Raw genomic sequence first — 18171 nt, 5'->3', positions numbered from 1 at the left:
CTTGGATGCATTGGTTGGGGTAGAGGTTGATTGTTCAATATCTAGAAATTATTTAGATTTAAGTTTGAAAATTGTGGTAAAGATTTCATATTTCTTATTTTGTTTATGCCAATTTATTTCTGACTAGATTTCTCAAAACACAATTATCCTCGTGCATGCATTAGTGGTGGTAGAGGTTAACTGTTAAATATTAAGAAATTATTAGGATTTAAGTTTGAAAATTATGATAAATATTTAATATTTCTTGTTTTGTTTATGTCAATTTATTTCTGACCAGATTTCTAAAAACACAATTGTCCTCCTGCATGCATTCGTGGTGGTAGAGGGTTGACTGTTAAATACTTAGAAATTATTGGGATTTAAGTTTGAAAATTGTGGTAAATATTTCATATTTCTTGTTTTGTTTATGTCAATTTATTTCTAACTAGATTTATGAAAACACAATTGTCCTCCTGCATGCAGTGGTGGTGGTAGTAGAGGTTCATTGTTAAATATTTAGAAATTATTGGGATTTAAGTTTGAAAATTGTGGTAAATATTTAATATTTCTTGTTTTGTTTATGTTAATTTATTTCTGACCAAATTTCTGAAAACAAAGTTGTCCTCCTGCATGCACTGGTAGTGGTAGAGGTTGACTGTTGAATATTTAGAAATTATTGGGATTTAAGTTTGAAAATTATGGTAAATATTTAATATTTCTTGTTTTATTTATTTCAATTTATTTTTGATCAGATTTCTGAAAACACAGTTGTCCTCCTGCATGCATTGGTAGTAATAGAGGTTGATTGTTAAATATTTAGAAATTATTGGGATTTAAGTTTGAGAATTATGGTAAATATTTAATGTTTCTTGTTTTGTTTATGTCAATTTATTGCTGATCAGATTTCTGAAAACACAGTTGTCCTCCTGCATGCATTGGTGATGCTAGAGGTTGATTGTTAAATATTTAGAAATTATTGGGATTTAAGTTTGAAAATTGTGGTAAATATTTCATATTTCTTGTTTTGTTTATGTCAATTTATTTCTGCCCAGATTTCTGAAATCACAGTTGTCCTCCTGCATGCATTGGTGGTGGTAGAGGTTAACTATTAAGTATTAAGAAATTATTGGGATTTAAGTTTGAAAATTATGGTAAATATTTAATATTTCTTGTTTTGTTTATGTCAATTTATTTCTGACCAGATTTCTAAAAACACAGTTGTCCTCCTGCATGCATTGGTGGTGGTAGAGGTTGACTGTTAAATATTTAGAAATTATTGGGATTTAAGTTTGAAAATTGTGGTAAATATTTCATATTTCTTGTTTTGTTTATGTCAATTTATTTCTGACCAGATTTATGAAAACACAGTTGTCCTTCTCCATGCAGTGGTGGTGGTAGAAGAGGTTCATTGTTAAATATTTAGAAATTATTGGGATTTAAGTTTGAAAATTATGGTAAATATTTAATATTTCTTGTTTTGTTTATTTCAATTTATTTTTGACCAGATTTCTGAAAACACAGTTGTCCTCCTGCATGCATTGGTGGTGGTAGAGGTTGATTGTTAAAGATTTAGAAATTATTGGGATTTAAGTTTGAAAATTGTGGTAAATATTTCATATTTCTTGTTTTGTTTATGTCAATTTATTTCTGACCAGATTTCTGAAAACACATTTGTCCTCCTGCATGCATTGGTGATGCTAGAGCTTGATTGTTAAATATTTAGAAATTATTGGGATTTAAGTTTGAAAATTGTGGTAAATATTTCATATTTCTTGTTTTGTTTATGTCAATTTATTTCTGCCCAGATTTCTGAAATCACAGTTGTCCTCCTGCATGCATTGGTGGTGGTAGAGGTTAACTGTTAAGTATTAAGAAATTATTGGGATTTAAGTTTGAAAATTATGATAAATATTTAATATTTCTTGTTTTGTTTATGTCAATTTATTTCTGACCAAATTTTTAAAAACACAGTTGTCCTCTTGCATGCATTGGTGGTGGTAGAGGTTGATTGTTAAATATTTAGAAATTATTGGGATTTAAGTTTGAAAATTGTGGTAAATATTTAATATTTCTTGTTTTGTTTATGTTAATTTATTTCTGACCAAACTTCTGAAAATACAGTTGTCCTCCTGCATGCATTGGTGGTGGTAGAGTTTAACTGTTAAATATTAAGAAATTATTGGGATATAAGTTTGAAAATTATGGTAAATATTCAATATTTCTTGTTTTGTTTATGTCAATTTATTTCTGACTAAATTTCTAAAAACACAGGTGTCCTGCTACATGCATTGGTGGTGGTAGGGGTTGACTGTTAAATATTTAGAAATTATTTGGATTTAAGTTTGAAAATTGTGGTAAATATTTCATATTTCTTGTTTTGTTTATGTCAATTTATTTTTGACCAGATTTCTGAAATCACAGTTGTCCTCCTGCATGCATTGGTGGTGGTAGAGGTTGATTGTTAAATATTTAGAAATTATTGGGATTTAAGTTTGAAAATTATGATAAATATTTTAATATTTCTTGTTTTGTTTATGTCAATTTATTTTTTACTAGATTTCTGAAAACACAGTTGTCCTCCTGCATGCATTGGTGGTGGTAGAGGTTGACGGTTAAATATTTAAAAATTATTGGGATTTAAGTTTGAAAATTATTATAAATATTTAATATTTCATGTTTTATTTATGTTAATTTATTCTGATCAGATTTATGAAAACACAATTGTCCTCCTGCATGCATTGGTGGTTGTAGAGGTTAACTATTAAATATTGAATTATTTATTTTAAAATGTTGAGAGGGGTTGATGGTGGTCTATTTATTTTAATTTATCGCATTCATTACATAACTCACTAATTCTCATAAACTTTTCTCTCATTTCTTTTTAAATTTTACCATTTTTTTTCTTAATTCAAACAACTCAACTTGATTCCTCTTTTCCCTTAAATTCACTACTTGAAACAAACAAAGGCTTAAAGTGAATAATACAAACTTCATCATCTAATCTACTCAAATATATCACCTCTCTCAAATCAATTTCACAAGTTAACACATCCTTAATTTATGTCCTACATCGGATAAAATGAAAATTTTGAATACCTTATAAGAAATAAAACTCATAATTATATTTAGATTTAAGTTGGAACTTTTTTATGTGAATTGAGCCCAAATTTCAATGAGAATATATCTTCTCCAAAAATTCAACCTCAAAATACCTATCAACATAATACCTTCTTAGGAAACTGACCTTCAAAGTATCTATCAGCTCGAATATTTATGTAAAATTGTTTTATAAACAACATTTATATATAAAAGGTCACATAAAATTAGGTAAACTATTAAGAATACATAATTTTGAATACCATATTATTCTATTTTGTTTTTTTAAAAAAATCAATTGAATCCTCTAAAAATAACAATTCCTTATAATCTTGATTGAATACGATAAAAAAAAATTAAAATATTATGAAATTTGAATTAATTAAACACCTTCAGAAACTCTACATGAGACCTATTTTTTTTTTTCAAAAATATAATTTTACAATAGATAATAGAAATGAAAAATATAAATATAGATTATAATATTTAATTTATAAATTTCATCTTTCTATAATTTTATCTTTTAAACTCTCTTTAATATTATCGGAGGTGGAGCTTTTAAGAGGTTGGGGTGTCATGGTCCCCGTTAAATTTTGAAATTCTTTATATGATATGTATATATATTATGAATTTTTAATTTTTTAAATTATATATAATATATATCAGAAGTTGATGGAATAAAACATAATATTTAATGTTAATAAGTAATAAAATATAGTTGGGACAAGACGAGAAATATATTGAAGATGCAAATGAATTTTATAACAAACCAAATAATAAGAAGAAATAAAAAATAGAAAATGTGTGTTTGATATGTGCCTTGTAGTTTGTTATTTTGCATATACTATTTTACGAAATCTACATTTTTGAATTCATGTTGAGAATCCAAATGTAGTTTTAAGTTTTATATTGAATAAAGATGAAAAAATTGAATACTATATAAGGAAGAAGATTCAAAAACTCATTATCTTAAGGTTTTTTGTTGCATGCGGTGTTAATTCCTTATGTGGATTTGATATTCTGTCTCATTAAATGTCTCTTCTTGATAATTCTTCATCAAAAAACCAACTAGAGGTATTAGAGCCAATGTTTGATGACCAACTTAGATGAGTTCCTATATTTAAAAAGTTTATTTGACAAAAGTTTAGACAATATAATAGAGATTATTGTGTATGAACAGGGATGATGATGGATCGGGTCGGACATAGATAATGCCTACTTGCTACCCAACCTGAAAAAAAAAACTCATCTGCTACCCGTTTGTTTACGAGTCGGGTACCCATTTAAAAAGTATATGCGAATTTTTTTAAAGTCTGCGGGTACTTGTGAATGACATACCCGTAGATATTTAAGAAAGATATATATTTTATAAATAAAATTTAAATAAATTATAAAATATAAAATATAAAATATAAATTAAATTAAATTAAATATAAAGTAAATTTTAATTAGATTTAACCTAATAAAATATAAAGTAAATTTTAATTTTGATTAAAATTTAACTTAATAAAATATAAATTAAATGTTAATTTTAATTGTTTTCATGTAGCAAATATTTATGAGTACGGGAAAAGTAGTATGAGACTAGTATGAGGGTAGTATGATACTCACACCACCTGAACTATTTATAAACAAAAAAATTAAATGCTTGTTACATGCAGACAATCAATATTTGTATACATGAATATTTTTGTCATTTCATTCTATCTTAGCTACATTCAACCTACAAAGAAATAATGTTCATTTGTGTTATTTAAAATAACAAATAAAGAAGTGTGAAACTAGTTCTTTCTTCATTTAAAATATTTTTTGCTTAAATAATAAAAGGCCATTTAATAAAAAAAAAGTTTAATGAGTGAAGGAAAAAAACCTCTTAAACACAATAATCTCACTTAAAGGATATAAACATCTCGTAATATTATATTTCAAATAGTATAATATACATCGATATAATGTATATGTAATATTATATAATATAATGAAAATAATAAAATATATACAGCAATATAGTATAACAGTATCGGTATTATATGAAAATTCAACTTATATAATGAAAATATGAAATACATATCAAAAGTAAAGATACTTTTTTCTATTTCTTTATATATATAGACATCGGTTAGGGTAAAATGAGTGAAATACTCACTTTAAATTTCTAAGAAAAAAAGTCTTAAAAAAATTATTTATACTATTAATATTTTTTTATTAATTAATTATAATATTATATTTAAAAAAAGGCTGCAAAATTTTTTTTAGTAAAAATATATCTTTATTAAATTAATTATAAAATTTTGTTTAAGAAAAAAAACCTTCAAAAATAAAATTTCATTACTAATAAAATTTTCTTAAATTAATTATAAGTTTATGTGTGAAAATAAAATTTAATTAAATTATTATTAGTTTCTTTTAATTTTTATTGATATTAAAAATGATATTTAACGAGTTAAAATCTTTTTTAGTAAATTATGATTTTGTTTAGAAAAAGATAATAATTAGTTATTTTTATTTTCTTGTAATCAATCTTGATTTTATTTTCTTTCTTTATTCCTGTGTGCTTTTTGTTGTTTCTCCTTGCTTTCTTATATTCTAGAGTCTTTTTTTAGGATTAGAGTTTTGACATATAATATTTCTTGCATCTCATGTTCTCCGTGTGTACCAATTTTTTCATCCTCAATTATGACTAATATGTTTTTTCTTTCTATTTGTATTAATGTTGTTTTTATTTTGTTTGTTGAATTTGTATTAGAATTAGAGATAAGGATGTCAAAAAACTTCGTATCCGCGGATACGGGTACGAATAATGAGGTTGGTACAAGTATCATAGTATTTGTACCCGTGAATATCCGTAACCACTATACTCTAATTTAAATTAAAAAAAAAACATGATTAAAACATTAGCACATTGATTTTGAATGAGTTATTTTTTTATCAATTGGTTTCAAAAAATATCCATTATTTTATAAACTTTAATTCAACACTATTTAAATGGGTTATTTGCACTTTGTTTGAAATTTATGAATATTATGCATTATATTTTTATTTAAATTTATGGTTAAAATATGTTTTTAAATATTAAATATTCTTTTGTAAATACTTGCGAGTATTTGTGGATATCTATGAATATTAAGAAATTACGCGGGTACTCGCATAATAGATATCTTTCAGATATGGGTACGAGTACAAGATAAATATTTATCCTGTGAATAGGGTACAAGGGAGTCACTACCCGTATCCTACCTGTGTCGTTGACATCCTAATTAGAGATGCGTTTATCTTGTCCAATTTTGTTTTTCAGTACTTTTAGATCTACATGCTTCTCGAGAGTTTTTTTTTTTTTTTTGCATGTATCTTGACAAAAAATTGAATTTTTTCTACAAAATTATTAATTAGATTACATTTTAGTCATTTTTTGTGTGGATAATAGATTAATTGGAGCATAATTCAAAGTTGAGTTTGCTGTAGAAAGATAATTTAAGTTTAGGGATAAAAAGCTTTACTCTCGAGTTGAGAAGAACAACATTTTTTTTAATTATTTTTATTAATGATTACTTTTAAAATAAACTTTATAAGTTCGTGAAAAAAATAAATACTTGAAAAGGAGAAAGAAATTCAAGTGTCTACTACCGAGTTTACTTTGCTGACAATTTGAACCAGATTTTATTATTTAAATCCATTTATTTTATATATTTTATATACTTATCTTTGATAATGTTTTATATGTTGTATTTTATATATTATAATTTTTTATTTTATATAAAAATATATAGATATATCAATTAGAATAATACGAAAAAAAATTTGAATCTGTATGTCTTTCCGGTTGTTATCCTTCCTGTAACAATAAAATTTGAATTGCCATGTTTAAAATATTTTCTTAAGACGTATTTAATACATTTAAAAAGAAAAAAAAAATCAAACTATTGTGACAATAAAAAATGTTAAAATTCTTTATCAAATACAACCCTGGTATATGGCACGCAAAAATAATCCGTGTATGAAGTATCTCACCCAGCATGACACGACTTTCCGCCATAAACGAAGTTTTGAATTAGCAGCGTTTTTAATGAAAAGCAGGCTGAAATAATTTTGCAGTATCTTAGAGAAAGTCCTATGAATAAAGAATAAGGGCACGCTGCCAAAACTCTAAGTTAGGTTGCGGACACTAATTCGTAGACTCTAAAAGAAAAAAATAATGAAAAAAAAAAAAAAACATTAGCGCAGTAACGCACGCACGCTAGGGCTCTCTGTTTACACAAAGCGGTGGGCGGTATAATAATGCTAATGTTGTTGTTGTTGTTAACGAAACGGTCGTTTTATTCTTTATCTTTCTGTTCCTCTTTCATTATCTGACCTACACGTGTCCATCATCTTCAGCAACAACGCGTTTCTCTTTCTTCAACTAAAACGCCGCCGTTTCCAGCATTACCCTCTCTTCCCATCTACCATGGTTGGTGACGTGTACGGTGATGATGAGTTGTGCAGAGGACTATACAACTATACAATTCAATGTGTTTTCCAAAGTCAGATGCAGTTGAACTGCTCCCGAGAGCAGGGCAATTTCGTCAGAATGTAAAAACCCTCTTTAATGTCCAATACTTTATCAACACACAAAATATAAATATTACTATGCTGTATTATGATATATATCTCTAACACAATTATTGAATATTTGTATATTATCATTTTATATTATATATATCTACAATAACGTCAATATATATTTTTTAATTATTCAAATCTTCTACAACTAAATCAATCTTAGTGGATTATTTTCCAGATTGAATGATAATGACTTCGGACGTATTACATTTAATTTGTATTATTTCTAGTATACGTTTAATAAATTATAGTTATATGATACGAATAAAAATCATATCAAATGGGAACAAAATAAATTTGATATGATATCTACTAAATTTCAGTTTAAATAATATTATCGATGAAATTTCAAAATGTTTAATTAGTTAGGATTAGAAGTAGCTTTGATATATTTTATTTTTATTACGATAATAATTGCTAATTAAGGAAATCAAGTTGGATTTGTGATTAGATTGGTTAAGTTCTAGAGATATTATTAATTGTGAATAGAAACATGAGTAACAAAATTTGATTAATTCATTGTATAGTGATTAGATATTGAGTAACTTACGAATAGAAAGAGAGGGAAAAAATATGAATGACGACGTAAAATGTAGTTACAGTTTTAACGTCCCAAAGTTAGGATGGTATTTTGGTAATTTGGATCGTAACTCCGCCAGGTCGCAGAGATGCGGACGCCATTTGAACGTTCTTACATTACAAGTGAAAAATACTGTATCTCAATGCAAAAATAAAATAAAATATTATTTATGCAATTTAAATTAAAAAATGGGGAAAAGCAAAGATACAAAAACAAGGCAAAAACCTCAGTTGCGGAAAGAAACATAATCTGGAATTCGAGAAGCAAATTAATCGTTTGCGGTTGCTTTGTTCCTCCTCTCGCAGGTAACTCAATCCTTATCTTCTCTGTCCCTTTCTCTATTTGTCCCTAGTTTTTCTCTCTTTAGAAGATTCCACTTCAACGCTGTGTTTCCTCGCGTTTTGATTTTACCAAATATCTTATTCGGAACTGGGTCTTTATCTTTTCAATTATTGCTAAGGGTTTGATTCGTGTGACTTATCCCCCCACCTCTCTTTAATTTTACTTTTCTGCGCCGGAGGATTTTTTCCCAAACTCAAAATTCATGGTAAATGATGCCTAATTGTTGATTATTTTTGCATGTTGATATTGATCGGTTCTCTTTTCTGTGTGTGGCATAATCCCTTTAAATTTATTAGGAGATGGATTTTGGGATCTCTGTAGTTAATTTTCTCTCTTACTTTTTTTTTTGTAGATTGGTAAATCAGATCCATGGTGGGGTAATTTATGAATGCTGTTATTTCCCTACCCGTTAGCAATAACCTTGTTACCTCATTTAGGGTTTTGTTTAAAAGGGGAAACTTGTTTTCAAGAATCACGCCATTTATAACAATATATATGATTTTATATATGATTTAATTTTTTGAAGGTTTTAATTTTTTATCCTTGACTTCAAAGGGGTTCTTATATATTTGCATGTTTTTTTCTATCTTGTTGTGTTAGGGCAGATGGTTAGGGGAGGAAGGTTTAGTGGCAAACGCAACTTCAGAAAAAAGGTTCGGTCAAAGGAGGGAGGATCCGATGATTCGGATGAGGACTATGTGGTTTCAGATGATGGCAGAGAGGTATCTGACTACTATTGCTCCTCCCTTGATGGATGTGCATCAGAGGATAGTTTTGGGAGTTTTTTGGCAGAGGAGGATGAGGAATTTCAAACAGTGAGGAATTTCAATAGATCCAAGGCAAAAAAGAGCACTGCTATTAGGCCGAAAAATGCCAGTAAAAACTCGCACCAGAGGGAAAGGATTAAATATGCAGAAGAGGAGGAAGAAGAGGACGAGGAGGAGTTGGAAGAAGAGGAAGAGGAAGAGGAGGAAGAAGAATACAAAGTGGAGGAAGAGGAGGAGGAGGAGGAAATTCAAGAGGCGAGGAATTTCAGTAGACCAAAGGCAAAAAATGGTGTATGCAGTAAGAAAAGAAGTGCAGGAAAAATCTCCTCAAAGAGGGGAAGGAAAATACACACAGAACAACTGGAAGAGGAGGAGGAAGAGGTCAAACTAGAGGAGGAGGAGGAGGAAGAGAAGGAGAAGGTGGATAGAGATGGAAATGACGAAGAAGAGGAGGGAGATAGAGATGGAGAGGATGAAGATTTTGACTATGAGGATGAGGATGAGGATGATGAGTTTTTCCCTGAGGAAGATGATTATTCAGATGAGGAAGAAGAAATGAGAGGGAAAAAGAAGACCAATGATGGCATGAAAATGGTCAAAAAGGTTTTTCAGAAGAAAAGGTCCTCTGTAGTTTCGACTAGAGGTAGAAAAAGGCAGAGTTCTAGAGCAACAAAGAAGCCCTTGAGAAAGAAAAGAAGAAAGAATGGGAGGTTAAGGAAGAAAGTAAGATGTGAAGATGAAGATGAAGATGATTTTATAGATAATAGCCCAACCATGACAACAAGTAAGAAAAAACGGGGCCAGAAGAGAAAAAGGGTACTTCTTTCAGATTCAGAATATGCATCTTCTGGATCGTCTGATTTTGAGTTTACTATATCTGAAGAAGAGAGAGAACAGGTGCGAGAAGCCAAAAAATTGTGTGGAAATTTGAGAAATAACTTGAGGAGTTCATCCCATCTAATAAACAATGAAGAGGTTGGTGCCCATGAGGAACAAGTTCAGTTGCGAAAACCGCCAGCTCGGAAGGGTAAGGAAAAGATAGAAGAACCTCAAGGAAGAAAGGGTAAGGAAAAGGTGGAGGTAAAAAGTGAGATGGGTAAGCAAGTGTGTGGGATTTGTCTGTCCGAAGAAGATAAAAGAAGAGTTAGGGGAGTACTAAATTGCTGTACTCACTTCTTTTGTTTTGCTTGCATTATGGAGTGGGCAAAGGTGGAATCTCGTTGCCCTTTGTGTAAGCAGAGATTCAAAACAATCAGCAAGCCTGCTCGGTCAACCACAGGGATTGATTTAAGAGAAGTGGTGATACAAGTCCCCGAACGTGACCAGGTATCTGAATTCTTCCTCATAGCTTTTATATTTTCTTAAATTTATTGCTTCTAATAGATATGTCTTGATTTCATTTGCAGGTTTATCAGCCCTCTGAAGAAGAACTCAGGAGCTATATTGATCCATATGAATATGTTATTTGTTCAGAGTGTCATCAAGGTGGAGATGATGGCCTCATGCTACTATGCGATATCTGTGATTCCCCTGCACACACATATTGTGTTGGTTTGGGGCGGGAAGTTCCTGAAGGTAATTGGTATTGTGAGGGCTGTAGACCAGTCGCTCTGGGATCATCAAGCTCCCAAGTTCAAGAAGGTGTGGCTGATCCAAGGTTGACAATCCAGAACCTTCCTGTTAGGCCACCTCCTGCTCTACATGTACGAGAAAGTATAGACCTCAACTTGATTTCCTCACCCCGTGCAGCTTTTAATCAAGGTTTTGGGCATCTCCCATCTTCTAGATTTAGTGGCAGAAGTGTTGAGGGATCTTCACCTGTATCTGGTGGAGCGCCAACGTTATCAGAGAGACGCTGGATACACCGTCAAATTCAACAATTACTTTCAATAGATAGGATGGCTGCTACACCTGGCAGAACCACCAATGGTTTTTCAGCTACCAGTTCAACTAGTAACTTGTATAGCACTCAAATTGATCAAAGCAGGGGAACCGCCACTCTTCATGCAAGGACGCAGGATGTGGGAACGTCATACCACACATTTTTTGATGACAGATTATGTAACAATACCTCTCCGCTAATGCAGAATGGGCCATTATGGCCTGGACTCATGGCGACACCCCCAGTACCAGATTGTGAACAAGTTCATCAGTTCAGTAGATCAAACATTGTCCCTGATGATGGCTTATCCACTGCTGTCAGAGAAGAGACGAACTTTCACACTGCGAAGGAGCAGTTGCAGTCGATGGTTAAAAGTCACCTGAAGAGTTTGTCCCAAAATATTGATTTAGGTTAGTATTGCTTTTTCTTCAGTTACAGATTTTTTTTTCTGCCCCATTTTTATCGTTCATCCTATGGGAAGGGAGGGGGATTTTTTTCTACATTTGGTACTCGAATTCATATTGGGGCCTTCCCGTCTATCAAACCTCAGGGCCCGGATCATTATGAAATTTAGGACATACTTTTATGTCTGTGAAGAGAACCTTTATGATATCTAATAACAGGGCAGTTGCATCATGGTTCCATTGAAGTGCTTTTTGCTCATTTCATTCCATTCATAGAAAAATCAAAAATTGCTTTTATCCCTTTGTTTCAGGCCACAGTACTTTCAAGGATGTTGCAAGGAGTTCTATGCACACCATACTAGCAGCTTGTGATCTTGAGCACAAGAACAGTGAAGTTTGCAATGTGCCTCCTCCGTCTGCCTGTCCGCACATGGAACTAATGGCTGGCGGGCCAACTAGTCTGATTAAAGGTTGCTGCTCATCGTGCTTTGATTCTTTTGTAGGAGATGTGGTGAAGAGGGTTTTGGACACAAGAGTTTCATCCCAGTGGTTACGATTAGGTCTATAGGCATAAAATTATTGCAATGTGTCCAAAGACACCTTTTTTGTTAGTTCAGAAAGACAAAAGAACATTTCATTTACTTGTTTATAGATATCACATGAATATGATTTACTCTGAACAGAAAGGCTGCTGCTTCTAACATTTTATTTTGTTTAACTTGGCGCTTATACAGATACTCGTATTTGGTTAAATATAAATGCCGAAGATTCTCGGGTATTTCAATTTGAATCCAGTTATAAAAAGTTTGTAATTCGTCTTATTTTATTCACAGCTTATGTAAAGGCGATATCGACGATTTTTTACATAGTGTCAGACATTGGGTTTATGCTCTGTCGGTAGCCACGCTGTTTGTCTCGTCTCCATAAATGGATTATTTTTCCTTTCCTTGATACAAACATTCGCGACAGCTCTTTATATCTTTACACAAGCCAAAAATTTGTGCCTCATTATTTTCAGAATGAAATTCTAATCTTCATCTATTTTGTTTTTGCTTTTCTTATAGAAGGAAACATTTTTTGTTTTTCTTATGGAAACACGTGATTTGCTCGTGGTACGTACTATGTTGAGATGCCCCGTTGTTTATTGTGATTTTGATGAATCATCATAAAATATAAAAGTTCCAAGCACAAAGCGATTACCGGTAGGAAAGGATCCTTTTCATTTAAGCTTTATGATCTGAGATTAAAGGAGATGATAAAACTCTTGAACTAAAAACATCAGTTCACATATAAAACATAAATTACATTCATTTTCTACTACTTATTCCCACTCTGATCAAATACATAGACAATTTCACCAGGCAAACCATACATTCCAGGTATCGCATGTGAATTACCCACTACTGAAGCAGTCACCTCCATGAATTTCCTTCATAAATTGTCATCAAGTATGGTGGACAGCAACAGCCCTTGAACAAACTCGCATCTTTTTGCCTTCTCCTCCTTATCCTTAACTGACAAGGTTGATGTCTCCACATTTCTAAACAGAAAGAATACATACATTAGAAACCAGAAGATGCAATTAAGACAATCAAACGTGCCATTTAGTTTGTTTTTGCTGGCATATTATGTCCTTCGCAAACATTGTTTTGCAACAAAGCACCAAATTGATTGGTTGGGACGGTTAAAGGTCATGGAAAGCAGGCGTATTAATTCGAAAATAATCTACAAAAGAAATCAGATTAAGCAAATAGGTTGTTCCACTGAATTAGGCAATGCAGCTATCAATATACTCAAGCAAATGAAACATGGCAGTATCACATGGTTGGCAGGGAGAATAGACAGGGTGGTCGAAAATCATCTCAGTGAAAAAAATCTTAGCCAAAAATGTCATAATATTAGAGTGATACCGAACAGTTTCTACACTCTAATATAAGTACAATAAATGGAAACAGTAGGCAACCAACCCTACCAGGAACACCTTTGCAATACTGAGCAAAATTCCATGAAGAGGAAGTAGAAGTTTTTTGAAAAAGAAATATAACTGAAATAGATATACCTTGTTGACACACTCTCATCTGAGCCTTTTTTAGATGATCTTGCCTCAGTGTGCAAGTGAGGCTGAGAGCTGGTATGTTCATTAGCTAAAGGCAGTATAAATGATGACAACAGTGGATCAGCTGCATTAGACGAGGACACTATACATGAAGATCCACCAAAAAGGGACTGCAAATTTCCTTCTCGTAGCTCCTTCCTCAATAATGATAGTGTTGAATAAGATCCACCTTTCCGTGATTTCCTTTTTCGCTGCATGTATTCACTGGTTAAGAAAATCAATCAAGTAAAAAAAAGGGTTGGGTTTAAATGTAAATTTGCTGGGTTGTCTTCAAATTTACTTGAAGATCCTTTTGAAGTAAACATTTTGGCAAAATGTTCCATAATGTAAAAAAGGTTAATTAGGTGGATGCTCAATTAACCTGCATTTAAGTAAAAAAAATTGTGCTAATAACCATTTAAGAATTAATACAACCAATTTAACTTCTTAAAAAAAGGATATCTTAAATATACTCCCATGTTGTAGGGTTATATGTGCTACCATATCAACCCCCACCCTCAATGCACAAACTGGACATACCTGCAGAAACAAATGATAGAATCAGAAAAACTATTGATCTACTTGATCATGAAAAGGTGCCACTTTGTTTCTAATAATATCAGTCTCCAAATAAAATTTGACTTTACCCATACGAAATAGAGGGGAAAAGGTATATAGAAATGAACAAAAACTCTAGGCTATTCGCTATTTATGCATCGATCAGACAGAAAATACTATAAATGCTTCAAAATTGTACAGAAAATTGGCAGAAGGCAAAAGAAAGTAGTAATCATACTCCATTTTTTGCTTCCATTGGATGTTCTTCATCAATGTGGCAGCATAATCCAACAATATCAAAGTACTCGGAACAAAATGGGCAGAGAAACTCCTCCCTTATATCATCGTCCCCATCATTTTCATCGAAACCCATGAACATGTCTATATTCACAAAAATCAATATTAGATACTCGAAAATAAACAAACACCAAAACTAGAAACAATCCCAAAACCCCCTATACAGAAAATCCACACAATTTAAAACCATAATATGCTAAATTCCAATCTCAGGTAATAGCATAGCTAACCAATATCTTCACATCACAAATCCAAATTATCCCTGCCATCATAATCACCCCCGCGCCACAGAAAACGAGGCACCGAATAGCAGCTTGAGCTGCGCTTTACAGATAAAATTATTTTAATTACGCTTCCAATTTCATGAAATTCCCATTTCCAGCCCAGTACCAATAATCCAAACCCATCAAACAACCATTAAAATCAACAACAACAACAACAACCAGCTGAATAATTTTCAGAAAAATCAATTTTTTACGTTATGCCCCAATTTTCCCTCCTCGTATATACATCCAGAATCGAAAATCCAACCCCCACACCCATACCCCTGAAAGTTGTAACAATTTAAAATTCTGTTTGACAGAAACCCCGTAGAACAAGGTGAAAGCGACGAAAAAGGGGAAATGAATTGAATTGCGGGAAGCAGAGAAGGCGAACCTGATCGAGATTGGAGAGCCGATTGGTAGCGCCTGGAGGCGGAAGAGAGACGAGCACTCCAAGAGGAATCACCGTCCATGGCTTGGCTCTGTTTGTGTATGTTCCGATTGCGATCTCGATTAGGATTAGGGTTTTGGCGGAGGAAGAGAAAGTGAGACAGTGAGACAAGAGAGAGAGGGAAAGAGAGATGTGAAGGAACAACACAACGATGCCGCTGAGGAGAGGACAGAAGGAGCAAAGAGAAATCTTACTGCATTTTCCTCCTTTCATTTATATCCTTTTTTTTTCATTTTCTTTTTTTCTTTTTTTTCAATTTCACTTTTTTTTTTTCTCAACTTCCCACGTCAGCAATAACAACAAGAAGAAGGTCCTATGTACACATGTACAACAGACTTCAAACTCCAGCAAACTCTTTATTGGAATGCACTAACATGCCTGAATCTTAAGTGTGGCTAAATAATATGTAAAATACACTAATTAATCATCAAAATTAGTTTAACTATATTTCTTCTCTTCTTAAATCATCTAATTCATTTCTTTTTACTATTTATTTTTCAAAACAGCTTATAAATGTAATCATTTACTTAATCTTGATAAAATAAATTGTGCAACGTATTTTTAAAACATGTTTCATCAAAACTTCATGTTATGAATAAAAATCATTGAAAATAAAACCAAAATTGAAAACGTATTACGAATGCTATTATTCAGTAGCGAATTAATTAGATTCATATGTGCTTATATTTATCATATATGACAATATTCTTTTATAATTTATTTATTTATTTTAAATTAAAATGTTTGAAGATATTAAATCAATGCATTCATTAAATGTCGTTTTTGTTTTTTTTTTCTTGTTTTAAATAATACCAATAATAACAGTTATATAATGAGAATTACACCATAAAGCATTTTTTTTTTAAACATTCAACGTATACAAAATTTACACTAACTATAAACCCTGTAAATCTGTTTAAGAGAAATATAATTAGCGATGTTTTTCTCACATCTAATAACTTACAAGTAATAAAACGATTTTTTAGTTTTTACACATCTCTTTGTTTTCTATTTTTAATTCTCATTCATAACATTGAACCCAGAAAAAAAAAATGTGGTTAATCGGAAAAACCAAAGACTGAATGAACAGCTAAGGGTCGAAAAAAAATGGCATGTACTCTAGCGGGAGTAGTTAGTTGTTACCTCAATTCGCATATATGAAAACGTGTGTAGTTATGTTGTTATTTATATGGTTAACATTTATGATAAATATTTTTAAATACACAGTTAATAACTTGAAATTATATAGAATTGTTTTCTAATACATAAACTATTTTTATAATTTATGATGAATAGTCTTATTAATTATATCATACTATACTTTAATTATAGATTTGTTATTGAAATAATTTAAATATAAACTATGATTGATAAATAATTATAAACATAAAATAGGTTTGCTCAATGAGTTTTATTAGAAACTTCAGAGTTAGTAAAAAGGATCAAAGTTAGTAAAAAAGAAATTTTTAATTTGACTTTTCAGTATGTATATGTTGACTTCACTAGTTGATTGTTAAGAAAAATAAGAGGGAATTGGATCATGGAAAAATTATTTATTTTCATTTGAGTTTTTTAGTGAACTTCTAATAGAATTCCACATCAATATTTAAGGGTCATACATACACATTTTTATTTGTATGTAATTTTATGAAAATATTAAGCGATTGACTTAAATGCATTTATTGAACATCAATGTGACATTACTTTTCTAATTTTTTTTCCTCTTCAGGTTTAGAGTTTCATCTTTTCCATGGAAAAAGTTGTTTACTCCGATCAAAATTTAAAGGGTTGATGATTAACAACTATTGTTAGCGTCATTTTATAAGATGAACAAATAATTTGTTTTTAGTTTTATGTTCTTTTTATCTAATTGTTAATGTTCTTAGTTGATTTATTTTTTCTTTTTCAACCAAACCTTAGTCTATGTAGGATGAAGAATGATAGTAGGATGTTTAATCTTATGATGCATGAGAGTATTTTGGTTGGTTATAAGGATTTAATTATTTTTCAGATTGAAACACGTAAACGATAATCGTTGTAATATGTACGTGATAAAGGTATAAAAAACATAAAAGAATATTAAGAAAATGTTTTACACATGTTCCTCTTTAAGAGTATTTGATAGTTAAATTTTATTTTTTAAAATTCTGAAAATTGTGATTATTCACAATATAAATGTTGTAATTTTGAAACTTGTATTATGTCGAAAGATCACCTAAATAATTGACACATTTTTTAGAAAAAATTTGACAAAATGATGACAATATATAGGATATCATAAAAGCAAAACAAATTGACGAGATCATGGAACCAAGAAAATGGAAAAAAAGATATGGAGAGTTGATTTTTTTGTTATGACAACTAATTCAGTGAAAGGGATAAACATGTTAAAGATGCTAACATGTGTAATGTTTGTGTTCATTGTATTAGTTGTATATTGGATTGTTGTTTACATAGAATAAGTGATATTGTTTTGATGTTGTGCAATGATGTTTGTTTTGGAAATTCATCTGACAAATAATGTAAATCCAATTGTTGTGAATTACTGTATGGTTGAAATTTTTTTAAATATGTGATATATGAGATATTCACAAAAGGTCAATTATTTTGATAGATGTGATCCATTTATTAATCAATTTTATAATTATTTCATAAATTTTGATACTGTAATATCATATAATTGACAACAATGTACTATGACAACTATTATAATTGACAATAATTTATTATGGCATGTACTCTCTGATTATCAGAGAACCTTATATATTTCACAGGTACTCTACTTTGGGTCATCAAATATACTCTCTTCTACATTATACCATCAAATTTAGAGGGTGAGGGTTTGAAACAAAAAGGTA

The 18171-nt window shown here is 30.7% G+C and overlaps 2 protein-coding genes across 4 annotated transcripts; one reads left to right on the top strand and one right to left on the bottom strand.

The window, feature by feature from the left end:
* Positions 1–8379: 8379 nt before the first annotated feature.
* LOC114191996 lies at positions 8380–12427 on the top strand. 3 transcript variants are annotated; one of them, XM_028081494.1, is made up of 4 exons: positions 8380–8559; positions 9202–10689; positions 10770–11655; positions 11961–12427. In XM_028081494.1, exons 2-4 carry the CDS (start codon positions 9202–9204, stop codon positions 12215–12217), a joined length of 2631 nt encoding a protein of 876 aa, XP_027937295.1. In that variant the 5' UTR covers positions 8380–8559; the 3' UTR covers positions 12218–12427. The 3 variants fall into 3 exon arrangements, with proteins under 3 accessions (XP_027937295.1, XP_027937294.1, XP_027937293.1); XM_028081493.1 differs by lacking the exon at positions 8380–8559 and adding an exon at positions 8621–8801; XM_028081492.1 differs by lacking the exon at positions 8380–8559 and adding an exon at positions 8861–8973.
* Positions 12428–12845: 418 nt separating this feature from the next.
* On the bottom strand, positions 12846–15527 carry LOC114191998 (protein DEHYDRATION-INDUCED 19 homolog 3-like). The gene is made up of 5 exons (XM_028081495.1): positions 15257–15527; positions 14541–14683; positions 14207–14284; positions 13709–13962; positions 12846–13189 (listed from the first exon to the last, which is right to left on the bottom strand). Exons 1-5 carry the CDS (start codon positions 15333–15335, stop codon positions 13081–13083), a joined length of 663 nt encoding a protein of 220 aa, XP_027937296.1. The 5' UTR covers positions 15336–15527; the 3' UTR covers positions 12846–13080.
* Positions 15528–18171: the final 2644 nt, after the last annotated feature.

This window comes from Vigna unguiculata, chromosome 7, assembly GCF_004118075.2.
Source record: "Vigna unguiculata cultivar IT97K-499-35 chromosome 7, ASM411807v1, whole genome shotgun sequence".
NCBI lineage: Eukaryota > Viridiplantae > Streptophyta > Magnoliopsida > Fabales > Fabaceae > Vigna > Vigna unguiculata.
Note: the sequence above shows the minus strand (reverse complement) of the source record. Positions and strands in the feature narration are given on the sequence as shown.

Excerpts from the sequence above, each read along its gene's own strand:
- LOC114191998 (XM_028081495.1), bottom strand. The coding sequence starts at position 15,335 with ATGGACGGTGATTCCTCTTGGAGTGCTCGTCTCTCTTCCGCCTCCAGG. Across the intron at positions 13,963-14,206 it reads AACATGGGAGTATATTTAAG|ATGCAGCGAAAAAGGAAATC; the intron begins ATATCCTTTTTT and ends ACCAGTGAATAC. Across the intron at positions 13,190-13,708 it reads GATGAGAGTGTGTCAACAAG|AAATGTGGAGACATCAACCT; the intron begins GTATATCTATTT and ends CTTTCTGTTTAG.
- LOC114191996 (XM_028081492.1), top strand. The coding sequence starts at position 8,896 with ATGGATTTTGGGATCTCTGTAGTTAATTTTCTCTCTTACTTTTTTTTT. Across the intron at positions 8,974-9,201 it reads TAAATCAGATCCATGGTGGG|ATGGTTAGGGGAGGAAGGTT; the intron begins GTAATTTATGAA and ends GTGTTAGGGCAG. Across the intron at positions 11,656-11,960 it reads GTCCCAAAATATTGATTTAG|GCCACAGTACTTTCAAGGAT; the intron begins GTTAGTATTGCT and ends CCTTTGTTTCAG.